General features: G+C 43.2%; 1 protein-coding gene across 3 annotated transcripts in view; it reads left to right on the top strand.

The window, feature by feature from the left end:
* Window positions 1-23,178, top strand: part of SYN3 (synapsin III) — a 176,002-nt gene that overhangs the window by 130,804 nt on the left and 22,020 nt on the right. For all 3 annotated transcript variants that reach the window (XM_058023337.1, XM_058023339.1, XM_058023338.1), the window contains exons 7-8: window positions 12,596-12,658; window positions 22,210-22,352. In XM_058023337.1, coding sequence (XP_057879320.1) covers window positions 12,596-12,658; window positions 22,210-22,352 — 206 coding nt within the window. The remainder of the gene's footprint in view (window positions 1-12,595; window positions 12,659-22,209; window positions 22,353-23,178) is intronic.

The following is a 23,178-nucleotide window of genomic DNA, read 5'->3' as shown; positions in this document are numbered from 1 at the left end:
TCAACAAAATAGCCTCTCTTCATCCCATTTAGGCAGCTCCCTAACCATTCACACCTATTCCATACAGCCATTTCTGTCTTCCTACTGATTCACTGAAAAATTCCCGCTCACTCTTTCCGTAAAGTCAGCATCCTGTCTTCTGTTGAAGCTACAAGCCAGATGTTAGCTTAGCCAGTGATTAATACTTTGAAAAGGTCAGCTTTGAATTTTGCTGCCAAGTTCACCCACCTCTCTGGGCAACTCCTTATACGTCTTCCCTTCATAACATATTTGCAGTTGAAAAATATTAAAACTGATATACTATTTTATATCTTGAAAGCACATTAAAATAATATTGGGTGTTGGGAAATGTTTTAAGGCTGTGCTTGGACAAGAAGGACCTGTTTAATCCCTTTCTCACATGGATTGCTTGTAGCTCTGAAAAGCTGATCTCTGGTTCTCTACGCAGTACTGTGTACCACCTAATCACCTCTCAACCAGCCCACTGGATCTAAAGATGTGAGTTCAATATAATTAATGTCATATAATTAATGTCATATAATTAATATCATCTTTTGGTGGAGACACAGAAGGTTTACACCAAATTTTACAAATGAAGGGTCCTTATTCTCCCTCCCAAGCCAGACTTGGTAAGCTTGGACAAGAAGTCTCACCACATTAAACATTAACACTTTGTCACATACTGCACTGCTTAGCTTGTCCCAGTTCTGTCTGTACTTCTATGTGTGCAGCATCCCCAAAGAAGCTCTGCTCTTCATCAACAAATGCAGAGTAACCCTTTTAATAAGTAATATTATAGAAAATCTGATCTTGGATCCTCTCACATGGAGAAGTACAGTTAGGAGCAGCCAGATTTTGCCTAAAAGTGTTTTGTTTTCTTGTTTCTTTTGAAGTAAAAGAGGAAATGTGGGAACCATTTCTAAATTGCCCATGCTCTAGAGTGACAGAAGAAACCCAGAAACAGATAGACCGACAGCTGGAACATATTGTGGTACAAGGAAGTAATTAGCTTATGGCATAAAAGAATGAAATCACATCTAGAAGTAATTTGTGTCTCCTAGCATTACTTGGCAACCTGGAAACTGTGGGGCAAATGAGGTCCATGGTCCCAGGCCAGTGCTGGTGTGGCATGGAGATGTGCCACCCTAGAAGGAAGAGTCCCAGCCTGTCCTCAATGACCTCATCTGAGACCTCACAGATGTGTGGGAAGAGACCAGAGAGAGGAAGGGGTCAGGAGCTTCCCCCCTCTCTCTGAGCTTTCCCAGCACTGCTCCAAATTCCGGAAAAAGCTTGCTTCTCCCTGCTGTGAGGACACTTCGAGGCAGCTTTGGTCCATGTTCCCCTGGGACCTTGCATCAGAAGCTGGGTGAATGGCCACAGCCTCTCAGCTGTCCCTCTACTCTCAGTCAGCCTCAGCTTTGGCATGAAAGACCATCTTCATATGGATTGCTTAAAAGTTACATCATTGAGCAATAAAACAGTGAAAATACCTCAGGGTAGGAGAGGAATTTGAGATAAACATTCTTTACCAGATATTGCAAAAGAAAGCATGGCCTCATCAAAATGAATTAGCTGACTCCCATTGCCCTCGGTGTGGCCAGGGCTCCAAGCCTTACGTGTGCAGTGCCGTGCTGCTGCAGTGATGAGCTCAGGACAGCATCAGCCGCATGAAGTCAGACAGCTGGATTGATGGATGCAATCAAATTTCCTGCCCTGGTTACAGTTTTACCATCCAAAGCCCCAATTTAATCAGTGGTTGTACTCACAGTGGGATTTGTTTCAGGAGGGATCCCATTTACCACTCCCAGTTTCAGAGAGCTGGTTAATCCTTCCGTGGGGCAGGGTTCGCATATCATGCCTCATAAACTCCCAGTGTGAGGCTTAGGAAGAAAGGACAGTATTTGTCATTAGCTCCCTGTGGACGTGTCTTCCCAGCAGGCACAGAGATAGCCAACCAGATGGCTTCACTCCATTAACTTCTCTCAGGTGGAGACCGAGGTCCAAAAATACACAGCAGCAGCCAGATCCATGTAGGCCAGACCCATGCTCCATCCCCAGAAAGGTCTGGGAACGGAAACACCCAAACTGTCCCTTCAAAAGCCATTTACATGTGGGTATTTTGCCACATTCATGCAGCCCTACATGTTCCTGCTCCAAACTGGTGGGCCTGCATCATGATGTGCTTCATGAGCCTATCAGCCCAGAGAATCTCCACACAGTGTCCCACTGAGGTTATGGAAAAATTTGCTCTGTACAAAGAAAGGATCAGAGCAGCATTTGTGCTTTTGGGAACCCCTTCTACCAAGGACTATTATTATCCCTGTGTGGTGCAGGATCAGTTTGAAATAATTTCACTTAGAGCACTCCATGGAAATCCCCTGCCAGTCACCCTCCTCACGTGCTTTTTGTTCTGAGAATCAACAGGCCTCAAAGGGCAGTCTCAGAAGAGGCCACATCTGTACAGAGTTTGCTTTCATCCCCACAAGGGTTCCCAAACAATGCCAGTGCCAGCCGGAGGTTTGCTGAATGGTATGAGAACCAAAGGCTTTCTTTGCCTTCTGTTCATCCATTAAAACCTCGTGAGTCAAAATTAAGAGGACAGGAGTGGGAGCTTTAGGAGGCTGTGGTTTCTCACAAATGCCTAAAGCTAAGTACTAATGAGAAAGTTGAAAAAAAAAAGAAGTCTGCAACCCATCACCAGAGCAATGCCACAATTAGAGACAAATCCAATGTGCGCTGCTTTACATTTATGATGTAGACAAACTAATTTAACTAATTAGGGCTGTCTACAAAATGCATATGAAATAGCACTCTGTCCTCAAGGTCCAGTATCAGAGATTCTTGCTACTGAAGTCCAAAAGTGCACTATGATACATTGCAGGGACACCTGCTACTCTCTGAGGATGGAATCAGCCAAGCCACTTCTGTATGGGAAGTTTTGAATATTTTCTTTATTGTGCCACCTACAACTGACGGATGAAAACCAATCAGTTGAGGGGTCTGCAAGAATACAAAACTCTCTTTGTTTAAAAAACTCTCTTTGATTTCACAGTTTAAGAAATGAAACCAAGAAAAAATGAAAAGTCCATTTGGCTTCTCTCATTTGAACCTAATTTTTTGCGCATTAGCTTTACTTTGCAGCCTTTATGTAAGCCTAAACAGTTAAGGTATGATTTATCTTCTTTGAGAAGGTTAACTATTTCCTTTGTCTGTGCAAAGATTTGTTGTTTAAAAGGTACTCCTGCTCCCCTGAAATTTGATCTGTGTACTTTGATAGCAAAGTTTGTGCAGCACAGAAAGTTCAGCTGCTGCATTACTGAGGTGCTGGCACTTCCTCCATGAGAATAAAAAACATGACCTCAATAGAAGATTTCAGCAACTATTTTTGAAAAATAATTTAATGGCATGAAGTTTGATGGGAAGAAAAGAGGTAGAACTGTATTCAAGAAACACTTTTTAAAAGAAATACATCTTTCCAGACTAGTTTCAGACTTTGACTGTGCCTGGTTCTACCTCCAACCAGAGTGCCTGGCATGAGCTCCTCTGCTGAACCCAATGCCCGTCTTTCGAGCACATCCCTGGTTACCTCCATGTGGGTTTCTGCTTGCATTCCAAAATCCTACCTGGATCCCACAACAGCCTCAGTACTGTGCCTGGGAAAAAAACAAATGTCTTCCTGTACTGGGCGTGGACCAACTCAATCACATTTGTCTCATTTATCCCTGAGAAGTGGAGATATTGCCTCAGAGATGAAATCAGCTCAGGTCTCCACCTCTTTTTCCAGTAAAGGGTGAACCCTTTCTCTGTAGACAAACAGAAGGAGTGGGCTCACAGAGACCACAGCATCCTTTGCTACTCCAGGCTTGCCCAAGGTAAAGAAGAGGGTCTATGTGTTACTCCAAAAGGAATTTCTCTGCTTCCTGCTTCTCACCATTCTTGGCTGTTTCAGCCTGTAGTACATCAATGTGTGCTCAGCGGGGGAAAAATGCCACTGGCTGAGGTGGTGGTTGTGAGATGAAAAAGGCTGATCCACACAGTGGTTTCTTCTGTCTTCGTCTGAATGCTTTCACTTCAGGAGCCCCTTCCTTGTTACAGCTGGGAAAGATGTAAACACAAGCCAGTCCCAGCTGAAAATAACTCTGCCTGTGTCCTGTGTGGAGCCTGCTTGATCTCCCTTTCTGCTTTTTATTGCTAATCAGACTAGGTTGTCTCTCGGCACTGAGTTCGCAGACAGTTAATAGCACAGGTCACCCACGGCTTCTTCCACTTCATTGGGAGCTCTAGGGGCTTTATCAAACAGGTGGGGCAGGACTGTATCTTTTCTCATGGAATGAGACACAAGAGGGAGACAAATACCCAAGTGGTGCCAATGTGGATCAATGCCCTTGAAGCCTTAGACAGGAAAATGTATTTCTCAGCTCTTGAGAGGTTTCAAGGTTTTGAATATCTCCAAAACCCTTAAGAATTAAATATGGAGAAATCTAATGCATGTCAGAAAAACTTCCCTTTTGCAGTTTGAAAGCATTCCATGTCCCATTTGGACTGGGGATGGGGGAAGAAGTTAATTAGTGCTCATTCACTGAATCATTGAAACATGATACTTTCACCTTTCAAAATATAAAATTTGCCCCCTGGGACCTCATTCTCTTTCCCAAGCAATTGCTGAATTTGAAGAGATTGTGAAATAGAGCCCTTCCTACAGTTTTTGGCTCCTACTGAAAACATGTAATTTGAAAGTTCCCAAGAAATCTCAACAGACACAGAGCTAATTCAAACATGGGATACAATGGCTGCCTTTCATGTTCTCAATGTCTCTGACATGAGCCAAAAATTAGTCTGGATAAACACAGAAGATTTTTATCTGGAGAAAGAAGCTTGAAACTGTGAAGCACAAGAATGAGGATGTAGGAAGCGCAGAGCTCATACCTGGCCCCCACCCGCTCTAGGTGCCTAAAAAAGACACCAAACAAATTCAGATTAAGAAGAGTTGTTGCCACTGTTTAACTCCACGTGCATTTCAAGAAGGAGGGAAATCCATGGAACAAGATTTACTCCCCTCATTTGTGCCCCAGAGCACAAAAATTAGGGGATGTGTATTTTTCTCCAGTCCACATTAGCAAAGTATTTGAATTCCTGCATGAGCCTAAGGGCTCAAAAAGCTGAAAATATAATCTAGCTCTGAAACAGAACAAACTGAGCCCCTAGCTCAAACATTTCTCGTGTGAGGCAATACCTGACTTTCGAGATCAGCAGGCAAAAGAAATGTGGTGTAAATATCTGTGGCTGTAAGCCAAAAAAGGACCCACTGAGAAGTCAGCCTGAAAAAAGTAGTCAATGGAAACTGTCATACGGGAATGGTATGACATCTGCTGCATGAGATAGACCATTTGTGTGTACAACCAAAATGAAACACTAATGTGGCAGCAGACAAATATAATACATAATGCAAGATAAGAATTACTCTCCTGCTCAGCCCAGTGAGGCACACAGAGGCTGTATTAGCAGTAGCAAACCATACAGTGCCAGGCTCATTCTCCAGCAGCTCTGTCATGGCCCAGCCACAGCTATGTTATCAAGCTCTTCTAGCCTACACTGTTATGTGGGGCATGTCTGCAGACTTATGGTGGTTCCATGTTGTGCTTGGGAATTGCTTGGGAGAAGCTTATTCATCTCGAGACAGAATATGCCAGAGATTGGTCTAACAATTTAACAGTACAGGCAAATCAGGGCCAGTGTCCTTACTATGTCATTGTTCTATTTACTTGTATAGATGTGGCATGAGATGCCAGCTTCGGGGTGATACTTCCCGTAATCCTCATTCTTCTTTATGGACAAAGTCCCTCCTGAGGCTTTAATCAAGATTATTAACTGTGCTTTTAAAAAGGTAAAAAAAATTAATCTTTCAAACAAGTCCAGCTGTGCCTGGTCCTCTGTGCTGCTATTTCTATAGCTTTCATTGCTGAAGAAGGGCAAGAAGGAAGGAGGTGGTGATTCATTACCCAAGAGCTTTCAGGAGCCCAGAGAGTGCTTCAAATATTCCAGTATCCCATTGCCTGTACCAAGCAGCACCCATGGCTCATGCCAGCATCTGACATGGCAACGCTGGCCAAGTCTGCACGTGGTCATTGGCTCTCACAAGGGCATGACGCTCACAAGAAAACTTCGAAGCCATTTCTGTGGCAGGCAGGTATTTCGCAATGAATGTACTAATAATCCCAGGACCTGCTTCTTATTTTACAGTGAGATAACTGCACCACTCTCAGATGTGTTACAGAAGGCTGTGAAATTGCAACTAAGCCCTTGGAGTCAAGTGGGGGCCTCCCAGCAGTCGGGACACACAGCTTCCCTGTGTGTAAAAGTCAGGGTGAGAATCATGTGCACATTGTCCTTTGGTGACAGAAATGTACCTGCAGGAGACTGTGTGCTGAGATTAGAGACCAGCAGTAACTGGGTCATGATTGGCTTCAGTGACACTTGTTGCAAAAGGCTGTTTTCCGCTGTAAAGTTTGGGGAAGTTTTTTCTCTCCAAAGAAACCCCATGCTGCCCATTTTAAAATCAGTGAGAATTCAGAGTTTTCCCAAAGAAAAGGAGACAGTCATACCTGCCAAGTGAAGAGAGGTTTGTTGGCCAGTATCTTGTGAACCTCAAGGATTCTTAGAAAAGTGATGGCTTTGAAGACTCCAGCATAAATTCATAAAGCATTTTATTTCCCATCTGTCTCCTTATATCTTTTACCATAGCTTAGATGCTACAGTTGACAACTGGTGTTCACCATCTCTTCCTTTGCAATGCATTTACCTGTGGGATGGAATTTTCTAATTAGAGAAAAATACAGCAAAAGGCACACAATTCAGGTCAGGAGGAAAATGAAACTCAAGTTTCTTCTTCTTTTCCACTGCATCCCACAAAATATATTTGGACAGTTTCTCAACTTAAGGACTTGGGAGAATGTATTCACTCTCCTAGCAACAAAGGAAAGATAATCTTCCTTAAAGGCACCACTGCAAAATAGCCAAGTGAACATCATGCATTAAGGAATTACAGAAATTTTCTACGAAGTCATGGAATCTTTTAAAAACCTGCTTGTGATTTGATATGTGGTAGAGGGGATTTATCAACCAGGACTGCTAGATATGTGTGTGAATACAAGTACACACATACTGCATTTTGGGGTTTTTTGCTGAGCATCTGCTTGTCTGGATATGTTAGTATAATTCTCACACTTGAAGCTCCAAAGGAATTAGAATAATATCATATGCTCACACTCCTATTCTCCACTAGGGGAACCCAAATATGTCTTGTCTCAAATAAAGAAGTTACATAACATTAGAGGTGGAATCAATGACAAAATGTTCCGGTTTGTGCTTACCACTTTTTATTCACTTCTATGACCCATTCTAACCACAGAAAGTGTTGGAAGCCCTGAAACATTGGTTTGTGGTTTGTTTACTCGAGGATGTGGGGATTAGGTCATGCTGCTGTTGGGGTTTCTTTTCTTTTTTTCTCTTTTGTTGTACTTTTTTAAAGCAATGGGAGAATCAAAGGATATTTTTACCACTCTGCTGCCATGTCGTCCATCAACTGCCCCACTGCTTCAGATCCCACCTGTATATAATGCTGTTGTGATCCACTTGTCATTGAACTCCTCCTGTCACAAGTATCTCACTGCTCTTCTCGTCATACCCCCTATCTCCTCCTTCCTCCTGAGACCTTTGCAGATACCTACTCTTCCTCAGGATTTACTTCAACTGAATTGAAAGCTGTCTTGAAGGCCCCTTTCCCAGATAATAATCTTTTTCTTCGTTGTGCTCTAATTACAATACAGTAACCGATGCACAGGTGTGTGTCTTACAGGAAACCAGATCACATGCGGCCCTGATCTTGCCAGTGCTGATCTTCAGCTCAAGTTTTTAGTAGGATAGTTCCATAAATACAATGATATAATGTCATTACATCATTATTTTCCTGTAGGTTTGAATCAGCTTGCTTGCTTTTACAGGAAATTATATGTTCACATCTCCTTCAACTTAATTGACACCAGGGAAGTGCCACACACGTTACTTCCAACATTTAGGTCTCAAGTGCGTGAGCAACATTCCCATCATCCATTAGGTACCCACCCAAACCAGACTTTGTCATCATACAAGTGAAAGCAGCTAAGTAAACATAAAAAATCAGTTTTAGAGTATAAAAGAAAAATTCAGAATATTACTAATGGGGGAAGGGTGAGGGCAAAATTACAATACCTTGTGCTATGGGGCCTTTTGGCCTGGTTGAAAACACTGGATGCTATGGTAATACAGTACCAATGCCAAGAGAACAAAGTTTTAATGATCTGTCTCCCACCACCCCAAATTCCTCCTAATATGGGGGAGTTTTCCTCTGTTATGTAATTGCAGCCTGTACTATTTATTTTAGCATTGATTGGAAGGGTTTTGCAGAAGAAAGAATAGTTCTAGAAACTGAAAGTTAATTGTATAAAATGAACTAGCTAAGGTGAACTAATGCACAAAACTATACATAGCAGAAGGAAATCAAAAGAGACATTCTACTTTGTTCATGGACTACAGGACAGTACAAAAAATCACAAACTTAAAATCAACCTCTCTCTTGAGGGTCTCACAGGTTTCATTGAATCATCAATTGTTAAGGGGTTGGAAGGGACCTTAAAGATCATCTGTAATCCCTGCTGCCATGTGCAGGGACATCTCCCACTAGACCAAGTTGCTCATGACCTTGTCCAACCTGGCTTTGAACACTGCCTGTCTAACATTCCTTCCTTCAGATCAGTTTAGATCCAACTCTGTTCTACTGCTCCACCAGAAAAGAATAGAGAAAATATTCATAAATTTACAAAAAGTACTGAAGCCCTCATTAATTTTTGAAAAGGAGGGGCAGAAGGTAAAGAGGAAAGTGTCACAGTTGAGAGCCACGCTGTTTTCAAATAAATGCTAATGTGTGCATACCAGCGCTACTTTTACACACCACTGCCAAAACTGATAAAGTGCAAAGTTGTCTTTGCAGTGACACTACACACAGAGCAGAGCTCTGAAAATCAGGGGCTGAAATGGTACACTTTGGACCATCGGCGTTCTAAGTTGGAAATAATTTTCATTACTCTCTTCCCTACTACCAAAGACATGGATGAGTTGCTAGTTCAGGATTCAAATTGCTGTTTGACTCTTAACAGGCCTCTACATACAACAAGCTCTAGACATTTATGTAATCCTTGGCACCTCAAGGCTTTGCCACAACCTCTGGGAATACATTTATAAGATTTTAATTCAAAGGGTTGAGTTATGCATATGAACTAACACCCTGCATATGATCACTGAGCTAGCTGCAGCACTACAGACCCATCCCAAAACCTGCTACCTTCATCTACAACAGTCCTGTCAACAGTTCATGCACATGTCAAAATTATCAAAGTATTTTTCACTATTTTTCTGAGAAAAGAGGAGCCCTTGCAACACATAGAAAGACACAGATAAATGTCTTTGCATGATTTCAGTAAAAACATGCTTTTCTTATTAAAATGTGATGCTATTCTGTGATTGTAATAATCTTTTTTCCTGGGAAATTTATGACTCAGTATATGTACATACTCATCTCAGGGGTCTGCCCTTGTGGTGGCTTTGGCCACCTACAGATCTTCTCACTGTGTTTGTGTGTGAATTGCATCAGAGTTGTGTGCATAACAGATTCTGTTATGCTGTTGTGATCCACTTGTCATTGAACTCCTCCTGTCACAAGTATCTCACTGCTCTTCTCGTCATACCCCCTATCTCCTCCTTCCTCCTGAGACCTTTGCAGATACCTACTCTTCCTCAGGATTTACTTCAACTGAATTGAAAGCTTTTGGCTACCCTATCCATCTGGGTGCTTGCCAAGTATGTTGGCTGGCCACCTTTATTAGCAACAAAAATGGGACATGAGTCCCAGCAAGATTCTGGTAGAAGCTGGAGGTCTCCCTGTTGACTGCAGTGGTGTTCAACCTCTTCCACCACTTCAGCAAGGGCTTTCCAGTGCACGCTTGTGGACTCTGGTTGCTTTAGTCCTGCAGACTGTGGAGAGCTTTTGATTACACTTAACTTCAGCACAGGCTAAGGGCACTCCACTGTCACTAGATAACCTCATTACATGCAGTTCTGTGCATGTACTGTGCTCTCCTGTTGGTTCCCCCATAAGGCAGGTTCCTGTATATGGAAATCTGATGGGTTTTCAGCAGCAGAGGCAGATTCCTGGCTAACCATGCACCAGCATTTCTCTGGAGCCACAGCTTTCCCAGCAAGGCTACCACATGTTCACAGTCTGGATCTGTGTCACCTCAAGCCCCAAGTGCTATGCCTAGGCCAAGCCACATGCGACCCCAACATGCTGATCACGCCTACATGGCATGGGCTCAAGCCTTAGTAAGAAAGCTGAGCTGATGTCTCCAAGAAGCAAAAAGAAGGGGAGCAGTTTCTGCCGCACAATGTCATTACCGGTGGTATTTTCCAGACTAACAGTAAACTTGGGTTGTTTACTGGATCCCAAACTTTCTTTGCATGTATACAGGAAAACAGATGCTTCCCACTCCTGGGCCCCATGCCCGAGCAGGCTCCCTCAGCAACATCACAGGCAGGGGACAAAAAGCAGGGCAGCAGAGACATTGCTTCCTGCCTCTGTCTGCTTTGAGCTGGCGATAGAGCATTATCTATCCTGCACACTCCTTGCCAGGCTATCAGGCGGGCTCACAGCGTGCAGTTTGCTTTTCCTGCTCCGTAGGAACAGCTGCTGCCTCCGCTCCCAAACAGGGAACAGAGGCCAGGGCTTGCAAGCACTTTGGCTCAAACAGGACACATGGGGCAGGGATGAGAGAGCTGGGAAGTGAGCCACATCTCCCAGAGCCTGAGCAGGTGGGTGCCCCCAACTACTAGGCTGCCTTTCATCTTCCAGCATTAAAGGCCTGGCATGGTCCATCCAGAAACCTATCTTCAGTAAGCCTCAGGTGCAGTCCTCCAATTGATTCATTTATGCCAGCATAAATTAAGCCTCAGGCTTTTCCAATAGAGGACAAAAGCATGTGCCTGGACATATATGCAACCATTTGACTTCAGGATGGCCACCTGTCAGTCTTTTGCCTCTTCTTCTGAAGCAGTGGTGCTGGTCCCAGCCTGTGCCAGGACTGTGATTTAAAATGCCCTTCTGTGGTCCAAAGAGGATCTTTCTTCAGCTTTCTGCCTGAAGAAAGGGACACAGGCTGCTTGAGGACGTGATGCACTCACTGTTCCCCTCTCCTGTGACATTTCTTTATATAAGCAGCCGAATAGCAAAACATATCAGTGTTCATTACTAATTTTGTTATTTATAGTGAGCTGCCACAGATGGAGACTGCAGCACCATTCTATCTTTAGGGCGTAGTGCCTGCCTGCCCGTACAGACAATTGGTAATTAGCACAAGAAGAAGTTGTTTACCTATTCTCAAACATAAATAAATAGGAGACCCATTTATCCATCAAAATTCAACTGCCTCCCTTTGCCAGATCTCCAGGTTAACTGCTTAATGAATAGAGCTCATCACTTCGGGCACTTAAGCAAATATAAAAGTGCCTTTAAAGGAAATTAAATATGCAATAAAAATTAACAAGCCATCTACTGAACAAATAGCACTTAGATCACAAGAATCATAAGCACAGGACAAGATGAAGGACACAGGGATGCCAAGCAGAGGTGTAGAATTGGACCAGCCAGTACGTAGGGGAAATGTGGTGCATATAACCTACTTAATCCTGACATGTGCACTTCCTACCAGTACAGCTGCCCAGCTCTGAGCCCATCACTCCAAGTGAATCCTTGCACGAGCTTGAAACTGGAGAAAAAGAGGCAGAGAGGGCACTTGCAGTTCTTCAAGTAAAATCAATCCCACATATGCTCTAAGAGGACCTTGTATGCCTTGGGTGGCAAGACCCTTCCCAATGGAAACACCACACAAGCCAGGGAGAATATATGACTTTTTCTATTTTTATTGCTGATTCAAATCCTCCTTGTTTTCTTTTATTCACTATACCCACCCCTGAAGGTAGAGAAGAACAGGCTTTATGAATAGATGGACTCCGTGAGTTGCTCCTAAGTGTTGGCCCCGCTTCCTTCTCTCCTTGTCCCCCCACCCTCCCTGTGGATGGGAGGAGTGCACTCACTATTAAGACCAAAGCAGTCAGTGTGGAGAAGAGCAAAAAACCCTTGTCTTTCTCACCATTCAGCTGTTTTCAGCATCTGAAAGTGTTCACTTACTCAGGCTTGCCAGTGCAACAGTGTTTTACATGCATATGGGTGTACACAAATCCTTATGTACAGTGGGAAAACTGCTATCACACAGCAGAAGTGGGTCAGATCTGAGGAATCCTGCCAGGCCTCCATTTTCAATCCTATGGGATCAAGTAAAGCGTTATTTGCTCACTGCCCTATCATCCAGGCAAACTTTATTTGGCCTTCTTATTATGCACTTTACAGCATCCAGGAAGGGGGTAAAAGCTACTAAATAAAAGAAAATTATTCCAAATACAGTAGCTGAGGGGAAAAAAAATCTAACTAAAGAGTCCTTTTGTCTTTCAGCTCACAACTCCAAATTTTCCTGTAGTGGTCAAGCTGGGACATGCTCATGCTGGAATGGGGAAGGTAAGTAAAAAAAAAAAAAAAAAAATAAAATATATATATATATATATATATATATATATATATATATATATATATATATATATATATCTGGAAACAGATACATATGTGGCTCAGCATTCCTGTGATTACACATGGCATGTGACCAGCCAGCCAAGGGGTTAAAGCTCCCCACAACCTATCTGGGTCGCACTGGCTGTTCCTGTGGGAGCAAAGGCCTTTTTCCGCTGTCACGCACTTGGAGACAGGCAGTGGGATTGGGTTGGAGACTGTCTGGGATGCGGGAAGGGGGGTTGGTGAAGTGTGGGGGAAAAGCTGCCTGGGCTGAAGTCATTAGGCTTGTCTTTTATACATTTTCTCTTCTCCTGAAAGTGGTAGTGCTGTTTATTCAAGCACCTGTAAAGTGCAGCTACACCCCATAGCACTCACAATGAGGAGCTGTGGCACTGGGCTTCTTGAGTGCATTATGATGACCTTATTCAAAAAATGGGAGCCCTTCAGTTATTTTTTTCCTCCTTGCAAGGAAGAACAAGACCTTACAAAGCAGAGTGGCTGGTTGCCTGCCAAGGAATCCTGAAAAACAGTTCACTACCCAGAAGGACCTGTTTGTTTTTCCCAGGCTCTCTGGGATCTTTATTCCCCAGTGAATTAGCAGCCCCTGTTTTTTGGGGTGACTGGGCTCCCCTTTCAGTGAGGAATCACCCGCACATTCCTATTGCACTTGAGTCTCCTCTTTCTTGCGTATATCTTTTCAAAAGGCATCCCCTCTCTGTCTAAAACTTGGCTTGTTCAGAAGTACAAAATTGAGGTATCATCCCTGAATCCAAATGAGTGGTACATGAACTTTGTAACTGATACGCCTGTCGCAGTGCCTCCCTAGAGCAGACAGATCTTCTCCCGGCCTCACACTTTGCCTGAAAAATATATATAGTTACACCAAATTTAAACTTGGTACAGTTTGTTTGTTGTGCTCTGGAAACAGAAACCCTTTCTGGCTTGCTGGATTGCACATGGAGGATCTAATAATCTTTCTTGCTCTGCTTGCAATGTTCCCCTGTCTGGATGGTAGCTGCTGGGGAGGAAGTGGGCACAGATCCCTGTGCCAGCGGTGGAGCTGGCTTTCAGCATCAAGGAACAAACATGTAAATAAGCAGGAAATGTTGGTTAATATATTGGTACTGCCTATGATAAGCAGGCAGAGGTGTCATTGAATTAGAGTGTGTGCAGACAGCCTAGGGGTGCTTGTAGGGAGCCACTAATTTGTTCCTAGGAAGGGTTCAATTAACAAAAACCAACCAGGACAAACCAGGAGGAAAACCTCTCCCCTGAGACCTTGCAAGCCTGCATGTCTCTGACTGCTCTGCCATTTCACCTGTAATGCAGGGCTTCATGTGTCTCATGCACCAAGGATCCTTACTGGCTACAGAAATGAGGGCAGAATCAGAGAGAAGTACTCCAATCTCAACAGCATTTCCAGACAAAACTCTCAGCAGAACAGTTAGCTATTGTCTTCTGCAGCACACACCAGATCTTCTTCCATCTCATAATTTCTCTCCCTTTTTATTCTTTAATTATATTGATTTTTGCTGTCACAAGGTAAGGAGGAAGAGAGTTTCTATTCAGACTCCTGGTACAATTGTACTCAGAGGTACAAGGAAGGTATGTAGGAAGTCATTCCAGATACAGATAGGCCAACAGCCAGCATCTTAGAAGAAAGAATTGGTCTGAAGCCAAGTTTACTTTAGTCCATTATGAAATTAGTGACTACTAGCAAAGTCTGGATGTGCATTTGGGCACAGAGTTTCCACACTGCTCTGTTCAGTAGATGGGGAAGGTACAGGAAGCAAGGGTTGTTGACCTTATGGTTTTAGTTTGGGCCCTTCTCCAGCCACAAGCAGCCTGAAGGAAAGTTGAGACTGATTAAATTTTCTCTGTTCAGTCTCACTCCATTTCATTGCAGAGCAAAAAAGAGAGAAAGGTAAAATAAAATAAAATAAAATAAAATAAAATAAAATAAAATAAAATAAAATAAAATAAAATAAAATATAAAAAAATTAAAATTAAATTAAATTAAATTAAATTAAGAATAAATCAGTTGGTTTAAAACACAAGTAGCAAGAATTTTTTTCATGCTTTTTTTGAAAGAGTAAGGTTCAAGCCCAAGCAGGACTGACAAAAGAAACTGCAGAAAATACCAGGAGAAATACAGAGAAGCACAATTATGGGTATACTAGGAAAGTAATACCTAAAAAATCAAACCTACAATAAAGTAATGCAGAAGAGGAAAGTTCTCAGGAGAGATTATGTTGTTTTTAACCATCATAATGCAAAAGCAATAACCAGTGAGATTAGAGAGAGCCAAATTATTTCCTTGCACTGGTTTTCAGAATTAGAGATGATAGCAGGAAATAGCAGGACTTCAGCTATAAAATATACATAATATGAAAAGAGATAGGTTTGCTTTTGGTTTGATGTATGCAACAAAGTAAATGTTAATAAAGCACCTGCGTCAGGTCATGTTTTGTATTAAATCAGTGATTGGAAAAACAAAAGGGAGAATTACCAATATATTAGCCAAAGTACACATGTGAGTATTAAAATAGTACTCACTGCAACAAATTATGCCAAGATAGCGAGCCATGTATGTGTACCTGTAATTAGTGCTTCAAAGGATGTCAGCATTCGGTGTTATTACAACAGAAATTGTTAAGGAAGTAGTTACTTTTTATTTGTGTTATTAACAATGAAATCATGTGTAATGGGAGGCACCAACACATAGAAGAATGAGCAAAGATGGGAAGTCCAGGCACTGTTATTCTTTATTTGTCTGAGGCAGTGGCCAGGAGCCAGAAGAATTCTGGATGCAGAAAATGCCTCTTCCCCAAAGAGTTCCACCATCTGCTTTCAGGGAGATTTGTGTCATTTCACAGTTTTCTTCAGTTTCTCTGTGTTACAGACTAGAGGAATTATAATGATTACCTAATACCTGTTGCTAATTCATGTTCATAACCTTCTTGGCAGTGTAAGTGCTGAATGTTTATTATTTTGCAATAATTGCTAGAAGGAGCATAATTATAATGGACTTTCATTTTCACATATTGTTTGTTTTGACACAATTTTCACCAAATTCACTCACCACATTTTTTAATTAGAGGGCTGAACAAAGAATCCTCAAAGCTAAAATGAAAAATAACCACAGTAGGGCTTGTACAAAATAGGCTCTATTGACTCCCTTCCCCTTAAGGGTAGGTGACCACAACTGTCTTTAGCTTGGGAGAGGAGCAGCTATTATTCAGGATCAGAACCAAAAGGGGTAGCAGTACACCATTTGTGAAAGAAATGCTCTTGCCAAGTGATGTGTGCATGTGAGGTGCACATGGAGATAGAGAAAACACATTTGCAATAACAGGCATCTTTTGAAAATTCCATTGAGAAATGCAGAAACAACAGCTTCTCTATTGACTTGAACAGAGACACCAGTAATAGCCTTCACCCAGGAACAGACAATCTTCTAATCTAAAAACAGAACACATGCCCCTCAGACCCTCCCATAACCATCATTATCCTCCTTCCAAAATTTGGAGTCCGTTCATATTTCCATGGCTCTGGAAAATCATAACAAGTGCTCTCTGTGCTGCTGGCCCTGTGCAGTATCGGTACAGATAAAATATTTGTAGAAATACTGCTTAGACAACTGTTTACAATGGAGTCAGCAGAGAAGGACCTTTCTCATATAGTACTCAAGTTGCCCAAACTCACAGGATCAACAGTACCCAAGGAATCTTCCAGGAAAACCATGGATGGACACTGAGAGATGTCTTTCCATGTGCAGAACAGAACTGCTGTTTACCCAGCAGCTCCTTAGAGGTCAAGGCATTTTTAAGCATTGCGCAGTTTAAGCCTACCTACCCCAGAAGTGATTGGGGGTCTCTGTTGAATAAGGACAGCACTGCAGTGAGAAAGGAAAAACATTTCTTCCTGACTCCGGATCTCATGCCAGAGCCCATGGAAAAGAATAAAGCTCTGAGTGTGTTAGTATTTGCCATTTGTGTGCTAACATGACCCTAAAGTGCCCTAGGAACAGAGCCCAGTACTGCAAATTCACTCAAAGAGCCTCTTCACCTCTTCCTGATCAGATCATGAGAAGGAAACAACTGCCAGATCTACAAAGAGAGGAAAACCAGTATCTATTCATGTGACTTTACATATATTCACATCAATTTTTTATATATATGTATATTTTGCTAGTCCTACTTTATTTTTAGACCTCTCTAATTAGGTCAGTTTAAGAGTCACTCCTGTCCCTTCCTGCCCCATAATTATGAAAACACCTTCCCAGTACAAATCCTGGCTCGGATGAATTTATGACATTGTAGAAGAAAAACTTGTTGTTCGTAATAATATGTTCAGAGTTATTTTCTCTCTTACTGGATGGGAAAGACTTCTCTGCTTCTTTTTTTCCCCTGGTATAAATATAGCACAAACTAAACAGAGCCACTCTGTAATGTAAAAATACTGCAAGGTTTTTATCAGGAAGGACAGCTCGTCACCTTGTCTCTCTCGGGACTGGAAATAGAATGTTCCAAAAGTGAGAGCTTTGAAAATCCAGTGTGCTAAAGGGGAAAGGAAGGGAAAGGGCTGCCTCAGTTTGTCAAGGAACAAATATTTTCTTTTGGAGAAGACAAATAATGACTTGACATGTAACATTCATTCACAACAGAGCAGCCCAATCACTGCATTCCCACTGACTCATGTGTGAGGATGTTCCAAATGTCTTGAAAATAGCAAAAACATCCCCATTTCTTGCACATCAGTCTGGAAGCTTTTGCTGAACACAGGAAACAGTGACTGACCTAAGGCACCAAGGACCACAGCAGCCAAGACCTGGGCTCTGTACTAGGAAGGTTGAAAGCATTAAAGGCAGCAGATGGGGAACTTTATTGTGAGGATAATAAAGAAATGCAGACCTCATTGTGACTTCACTGTTTTGGGGTGGGCCAAAGTTAGGCCTAAACTGATTGTGTGTCAGTTGGATTGGGTATTTTCTGAGAAGAAGAGCATAATTTGGGGTAGAGGAAAGGAGAGATTCAGGAAACCATCTGCACAGAACTGTTCCTGAAGACCCACTGTCCCAAGATGGTAGGGTCCCTACAGAAGGGCTGAGAGCAGGTCGAGATGGATGAAAAATCACAAGCTTTGTGTGGCTGCACCAGTTCCTCTGGAGGAAAACACTCAGACCGTGCATTTTTATTTCAAGCCTACCAAGATTCAGTTAAACACCACATTGCCAAGTCCAGCTCTAGCTCAGCCTTGGACACTCACCTTCCAGCTGAACCTGGATCTAACCTCATTTCAAACACAGAAAGTGCTTCTGCAAGTTATCTCCAAAGTGATGTGTGTTTAGCCTGTAGGGCAGAGTTAACCTCAAAAGCAGAGTTCACACTGGATGACACTCAAGGCAAGGCTAGGGCAGTCGTAGCAGACTAAAATAATTATGGCACTTTAGCTAAGAGATTAATTTTTCATGTGGCCACATAATGAAAGCAAAAGGGGACTGGAAAGCCAGACCTTGCAGTGCTTAGACTAAGGATAAGGGAGGAGAGCTGTAGCCCTGGGACCCTGGTGTCCAGGAACATCTGGGATGTAGAAGAGGCAACAGATTAGGGACCTGTAAGACAGCAGAAGCAGAAGTTTCTACCCAGACAGATCCTTCACTAAAGGAACCTGTGCTCACAGATCTGAGGTGTGGCTCAGACTGCCCAGGAAATTGCCACAGTGAGGTTTTAACTCTGCCAGAACCGATCCAAAATCCTGCCTTGCAAGAAAGATCTCAAAACAAGGTCTGCAACAGGGATGGAGCAGAGTGTTTCTTCATGATCTTCTCCTTTGACTGCTCTCCAGCCAAAGGCAGAAAGGTCAGTGCTTCTTGGGCAGGCTGAGTATGGCAACAGGTGCCAGATGCAGGTCATGTGGTGGCATCAGGCTCTGAGATGCCACCACAGGGCAAAGGGGTGGTCACACCTGTGTGAGCATGTCCCCAGCAAACCAGCCAGACTCCCCTTTCCAACAGGGAGCATGCTAGGGCATCACTGGTGCCTGGGTTAGAGAAGAGAGCCAGAGGGGAAGGAGGAGTTTTCTTACTCAGGAAAGGCATTTGTCAACACACTGACCCAAACCCTTCTTAATAGGTCACTAAAATGCTACAGCAAACAGCACCTTATGGCTTCAGAATGAGTCTATTGCTGCTCAAACAGCCAGCACAGCTAAGCAAACAGGCTGCCAGGGCAGGGGCTGTGTTTCTATTCACTGTTTGCACTCCTCTATGCACATAATGGGATATCGCATTTATCCTAAGAAGATTGCAAAATAAAAGGGGGGGGGATGGCTTCCTGTTGGTTTCTTTTCACCTCCTTTTATCAGTTTCATGTATTGGCCAACCTGCCATTTTAGGAGACAGATTTGTCTCTTGTTAGGTAAATTGGTAACTTTGCACTAGATTGATTTTTAATAGTACCTTCTTAAATAATGCCCTCTGGTGTCACACTATAGCCATCCTGGCTTTGGTTATGTCTGGGATTTTTTCTTCTGTTAGGAAAATAGATATCTTGTTGACATCTAAAAGGGTTACAAGGCAGGAGGAAATTAATTATACAAAATTTAAAAGTAGAAAGCTAATAAAATGGGGGACTCAATAGATAAGGCAGGAAAATAAATCTAATTTGACTGTAACTTGAGTGCTTCCTGTTTATGAAGTAATAACCGTACCCTGGGATAAACCAGCATTAACCCAGAACACGGCTGTTGTCAAATTTGGCTGGCTCTAACAATTAACAAATGGTGGCTCAGATTTCAGCTTTGGTGTGGTGATTGTTTTGATGCCTGGTGGGAAATAAGGCTGTGATCCCCTACAAGGGGACTTCTGTGAGTTGCTTTTTCTGAAAAGTCCATGGGAAGTACTCTGGCAGAGGCCGGGGAAGATGCCAGAGCTGTTTCCTGAGGACTGTGCAGTGGTGTAGCACTGTGGGAGTCATCTTTATTTTTCATTTCTTACTTTGTGTCCTTGGTGAGTCCCCCCTCTTCATTAACCCAGCCAAAAGTCCTCAGGCCCATTAGAGGGAACATTTTCAATTGCTTTCCTTCTCTCCCTCTAGGGAAGGGGTGGTGGAGGAGGAGGAAAAATGGACCCTTCCTTTCCAGACATGCTATATTTTTGAGGAAACGTCACATTTAACAAGATGAGCTCATTTCTAGCAATATAATATGGTCTAATTCCAATGTGGAGGGGGGAGCTGCATCCTTTGCTCTGCTCTGGGTCAAATGTTCTTGGGCTGAGTATGCAAATATTTCAGTTTGGGCCCAAAGACATCTGTTGCACAAGCACAGCACTTTGTTTCAAATCCTACAAACGTCTTTGCTCCAAGTAGGTCATTATATAATGGCTTTTGTATTTTCTCACTCCCAAAAGGGTGCGGGAGAATATGTTTTAACACCGTGTCAGTGTCGCCTGCCCTTGCAGTCCCTCCTGTGATCATCTCATCTGGGTGGGACTCTCTTGCTTGATGTCATTTAGCCCAGGGCAGCTCTTATCAGTGCAACAAAAATACCCAGCTCCAACACAGCCTGCATTGTTTTCTCTGGTATTTTGCAAGTCCAGGCTCTGGGTTCCCTCTCCCATTCTCCCCACTGCCTCCAAGGCATTCCTACCACCTCACCCTGCCCCGCACAGCCCCACTCAGACAGAAAGGGAAACAACACAGCCTAGAGCAAGGCTGCTCCTCCTGAATGCCGTGCAATGGTTGTCTTTATATATCCCCTTTATATTTGTTATTTCCCTTTTTTTTTTTTTTTGGTACCCTCCCTTCCCACAGATGACTGTCATCACCCTCTGCTCCTTTCCTCAGCAGTTCCTGGAATGGTGAGAGCACAGCCCTCACCACAGCAAAAGAGAGAAGGACTAGGGGTATTTGCTGGTCAGTAATAGGAGAAGCAAATTCAGGCATCTAGAAATGGTGATCGGTCAAACTGGTTGCACTTTTCACCTTCCCCACAACTGTTCCATTTTTGAAAGCTTTTCTGCAACAGGATGTGGCTAAATCTTTGCATGTGCTCTGTGTGTAAGCTGGCACTTACACAAAACAATCTAAACAGCGTAAAGCAGGTTAGCAACAAGCTTGTTCTCTGTTCCTGAGTGAAGATGGCTCCCACCCTCCCATGGTTGAAAGCAGATACGTAAAACCACTTGTTTGTTCTTTGCAAGGAAACACCAAATACGATTGCATGTGCTTCCTTCAGCTGGCTCCACAGAGTCTGGCATCACCCTCCTTTAACACAGGGTGATGCAGCTGGAAGACTCTTCTGGAGAAGACACCCTTGGATTGTCACCCATCAATGCATGCTTAGCAAAGCAGGGCTGCAATCACCAGCTGTGGTCTTAAAGCATCTCCAAAAGACAAAGTGAGGGTAATAACATGAAGAAAAGTCACTCACTTGCTCATCCTTTTCATACAGTCATGGTCTTTCTTCCACAAATTAATCCACCCTTCCTGCAAACGTCCAGCCCTAAGGAACAAGACTCGTACAGGTTTCTGTGATGCACCAAACAAGAGTTTGCCAATACACTAAAGGCCATGGTTAAAGATATGAGTGAAGTTGTCCACTATGTTCTTGTTACCTGCTTGTTCAGTTTTGCTTTCCCAAATCAATGAGCTTTTGTAGAGGTTTGAGTAAATCAATAGAATTTCTACTGTTTTGGTCATTCCTCATTTAACTTTTTTTTAAATTAAGATACAGAGGTTTTCCCATAACTGAATACAGCTCTGTGAAAAGCCATCTTCTCAGAAAAACTGTAGCTCATAGGTCTCAACTGCTCATTTGTTTCCAAGTGAGACTCAAGTCTAACACCCAACCAGCTGTCCCACCCACATGCCCATTGCCTCATGCTCACACAAGTCTCCCCAAGAGTCAAAAACTCCCCCAGAGACATCCTTTTCCCTCAGAGTTTATGTTCTGTCAAGAGACCTACGCTCCTCAAAGAAAGTCTGGAGTGGGTTAATGTGAAAAGCCAGGGAACTGAAGGCTAGAGGTGACAGACAACCAGCTCTCATGTTGATTTCCTGGAATTGGTTTGTATTTCCTGACTGCCCAAAATACTCTATTTTCATCCATCCCAACATGGGAAACAGCAGTTGCAAAGTCTGAATGAAGTAATAGCTCTTAAGAGATTGAATATTTTTCTGAAGCATCCTAAAAGCAAAGAGCATTAGCAAGATCCTCTTGGGCAAAAGGTCTAGCTGCCTCTCTGGTGCCCGGATGACCAGGGCTGGTGCATGAGGAAGGAAAATGGGATGGATTTGGTCTGGGTTGGTTTGCTCTGGGAAGCTTCTCTCTTTGAATCACAGAAGTCTTGCTCTGTCCTCAGCTGTGTCTGTGGGGGGGTTAAACTGTGCTATTCATAATAAACATTGTGCTATTCAGGTGCAGAGATGACTTCTGCTCACAAAGTATTCATGTTCTTTTTGCTCTTGTCTCTTTTTCACTGGATTTTGATAATCAAGGTCAAAGTTGAGAACCAGCACGACTTCCGGGACATGGCCAGCATAGTAGCCATGGCAAAAACCTATGCCACCACCGAGCCATTCATTGACTCCAAATACGACATCCGAATCCAGAAAATTGGCACCAACTACAAGGCTTACATGTGAGTGCATGGCTATGCCAGAGTGAGACGGGGAGGAGGCAGGGCTATGGATGTGTCTGCTCTGGGAAGGAGTGGGTAGCTGACTTCATTTCCTTGAAGAATAACCCTGCTGTTCTTCTCCCACCTCTGAACCCAGATCCCAATGATCTTCTCTATTAGTCACTGTCAGGTCATTGTTTCTGTCTGTCTCTTTCTGAGATTCACTTAATTCCCACTATAATGACTGTGCTTGGCCATCACCTCTCCATCCTGTTATTGAAGGGTTCATCTTTTCCAGCAAAGTCCTCCAGCTCCAAGTACTCTCTAGTGGAAGCTGAACCCACCCACTTTCCACCTGGAGAAAAAAATAAAGAAGATTGAACTAGCTGCAACTCCTGGAGTCCTGCAGTGTCCAGGCCATAGCAGCACTCCATCTTTCAGCCCACAGCATCACCCTATGCTCTCCCCAGCTGCAGATCACAGCACCACATCACACGAGGGGCACAGAGCACCGGGTATGAACGGCCTCAGCTGGGGCAGCACACAGAGTTTCTGTGGGCATTTTACTTGTGTGCTCCTTGATGCATACAAAGGAGGGACAGGAGGTGAAACATTTCTGTGGGTGCCCCAAAGCTCCTCCCTGCCCTGTGGTGCAGTGAGGGAGGTGGCATGACAGCAATCTTCAATGCTGGCATGTTTAAAAGTCTCAAAAAGCATTCAGCCAAACTTCAGTAGTCACCATGCTCAATTAGAGATGTAACCACATGAGTCAGTAAGACACCTGTTTCTTCTTACTACAAACCTGTAAATGAAAAAAGCCACACAGCACAGCTTCTCCAGAGGCTCC

The sequence above is a fragment of the Melospiza georgiana genome, chromosome 4 (assembly GCF_028018845.1).
Source record: "Melospiza georgiana isolate bMelGeo1 chromosome 4, bMelGeo1.pri, whole genome shotgun sequence".
NCBI lineage: Eukaryota > Metazoa > Chordata > Aves > Passeriformes > Passerellidae > Melospiza > Melospiza georgiana.
Note: the sequence above shows the minus strand (reverse complement) of the source record. Positions and strands in the feature narration are given on the sequence as shown.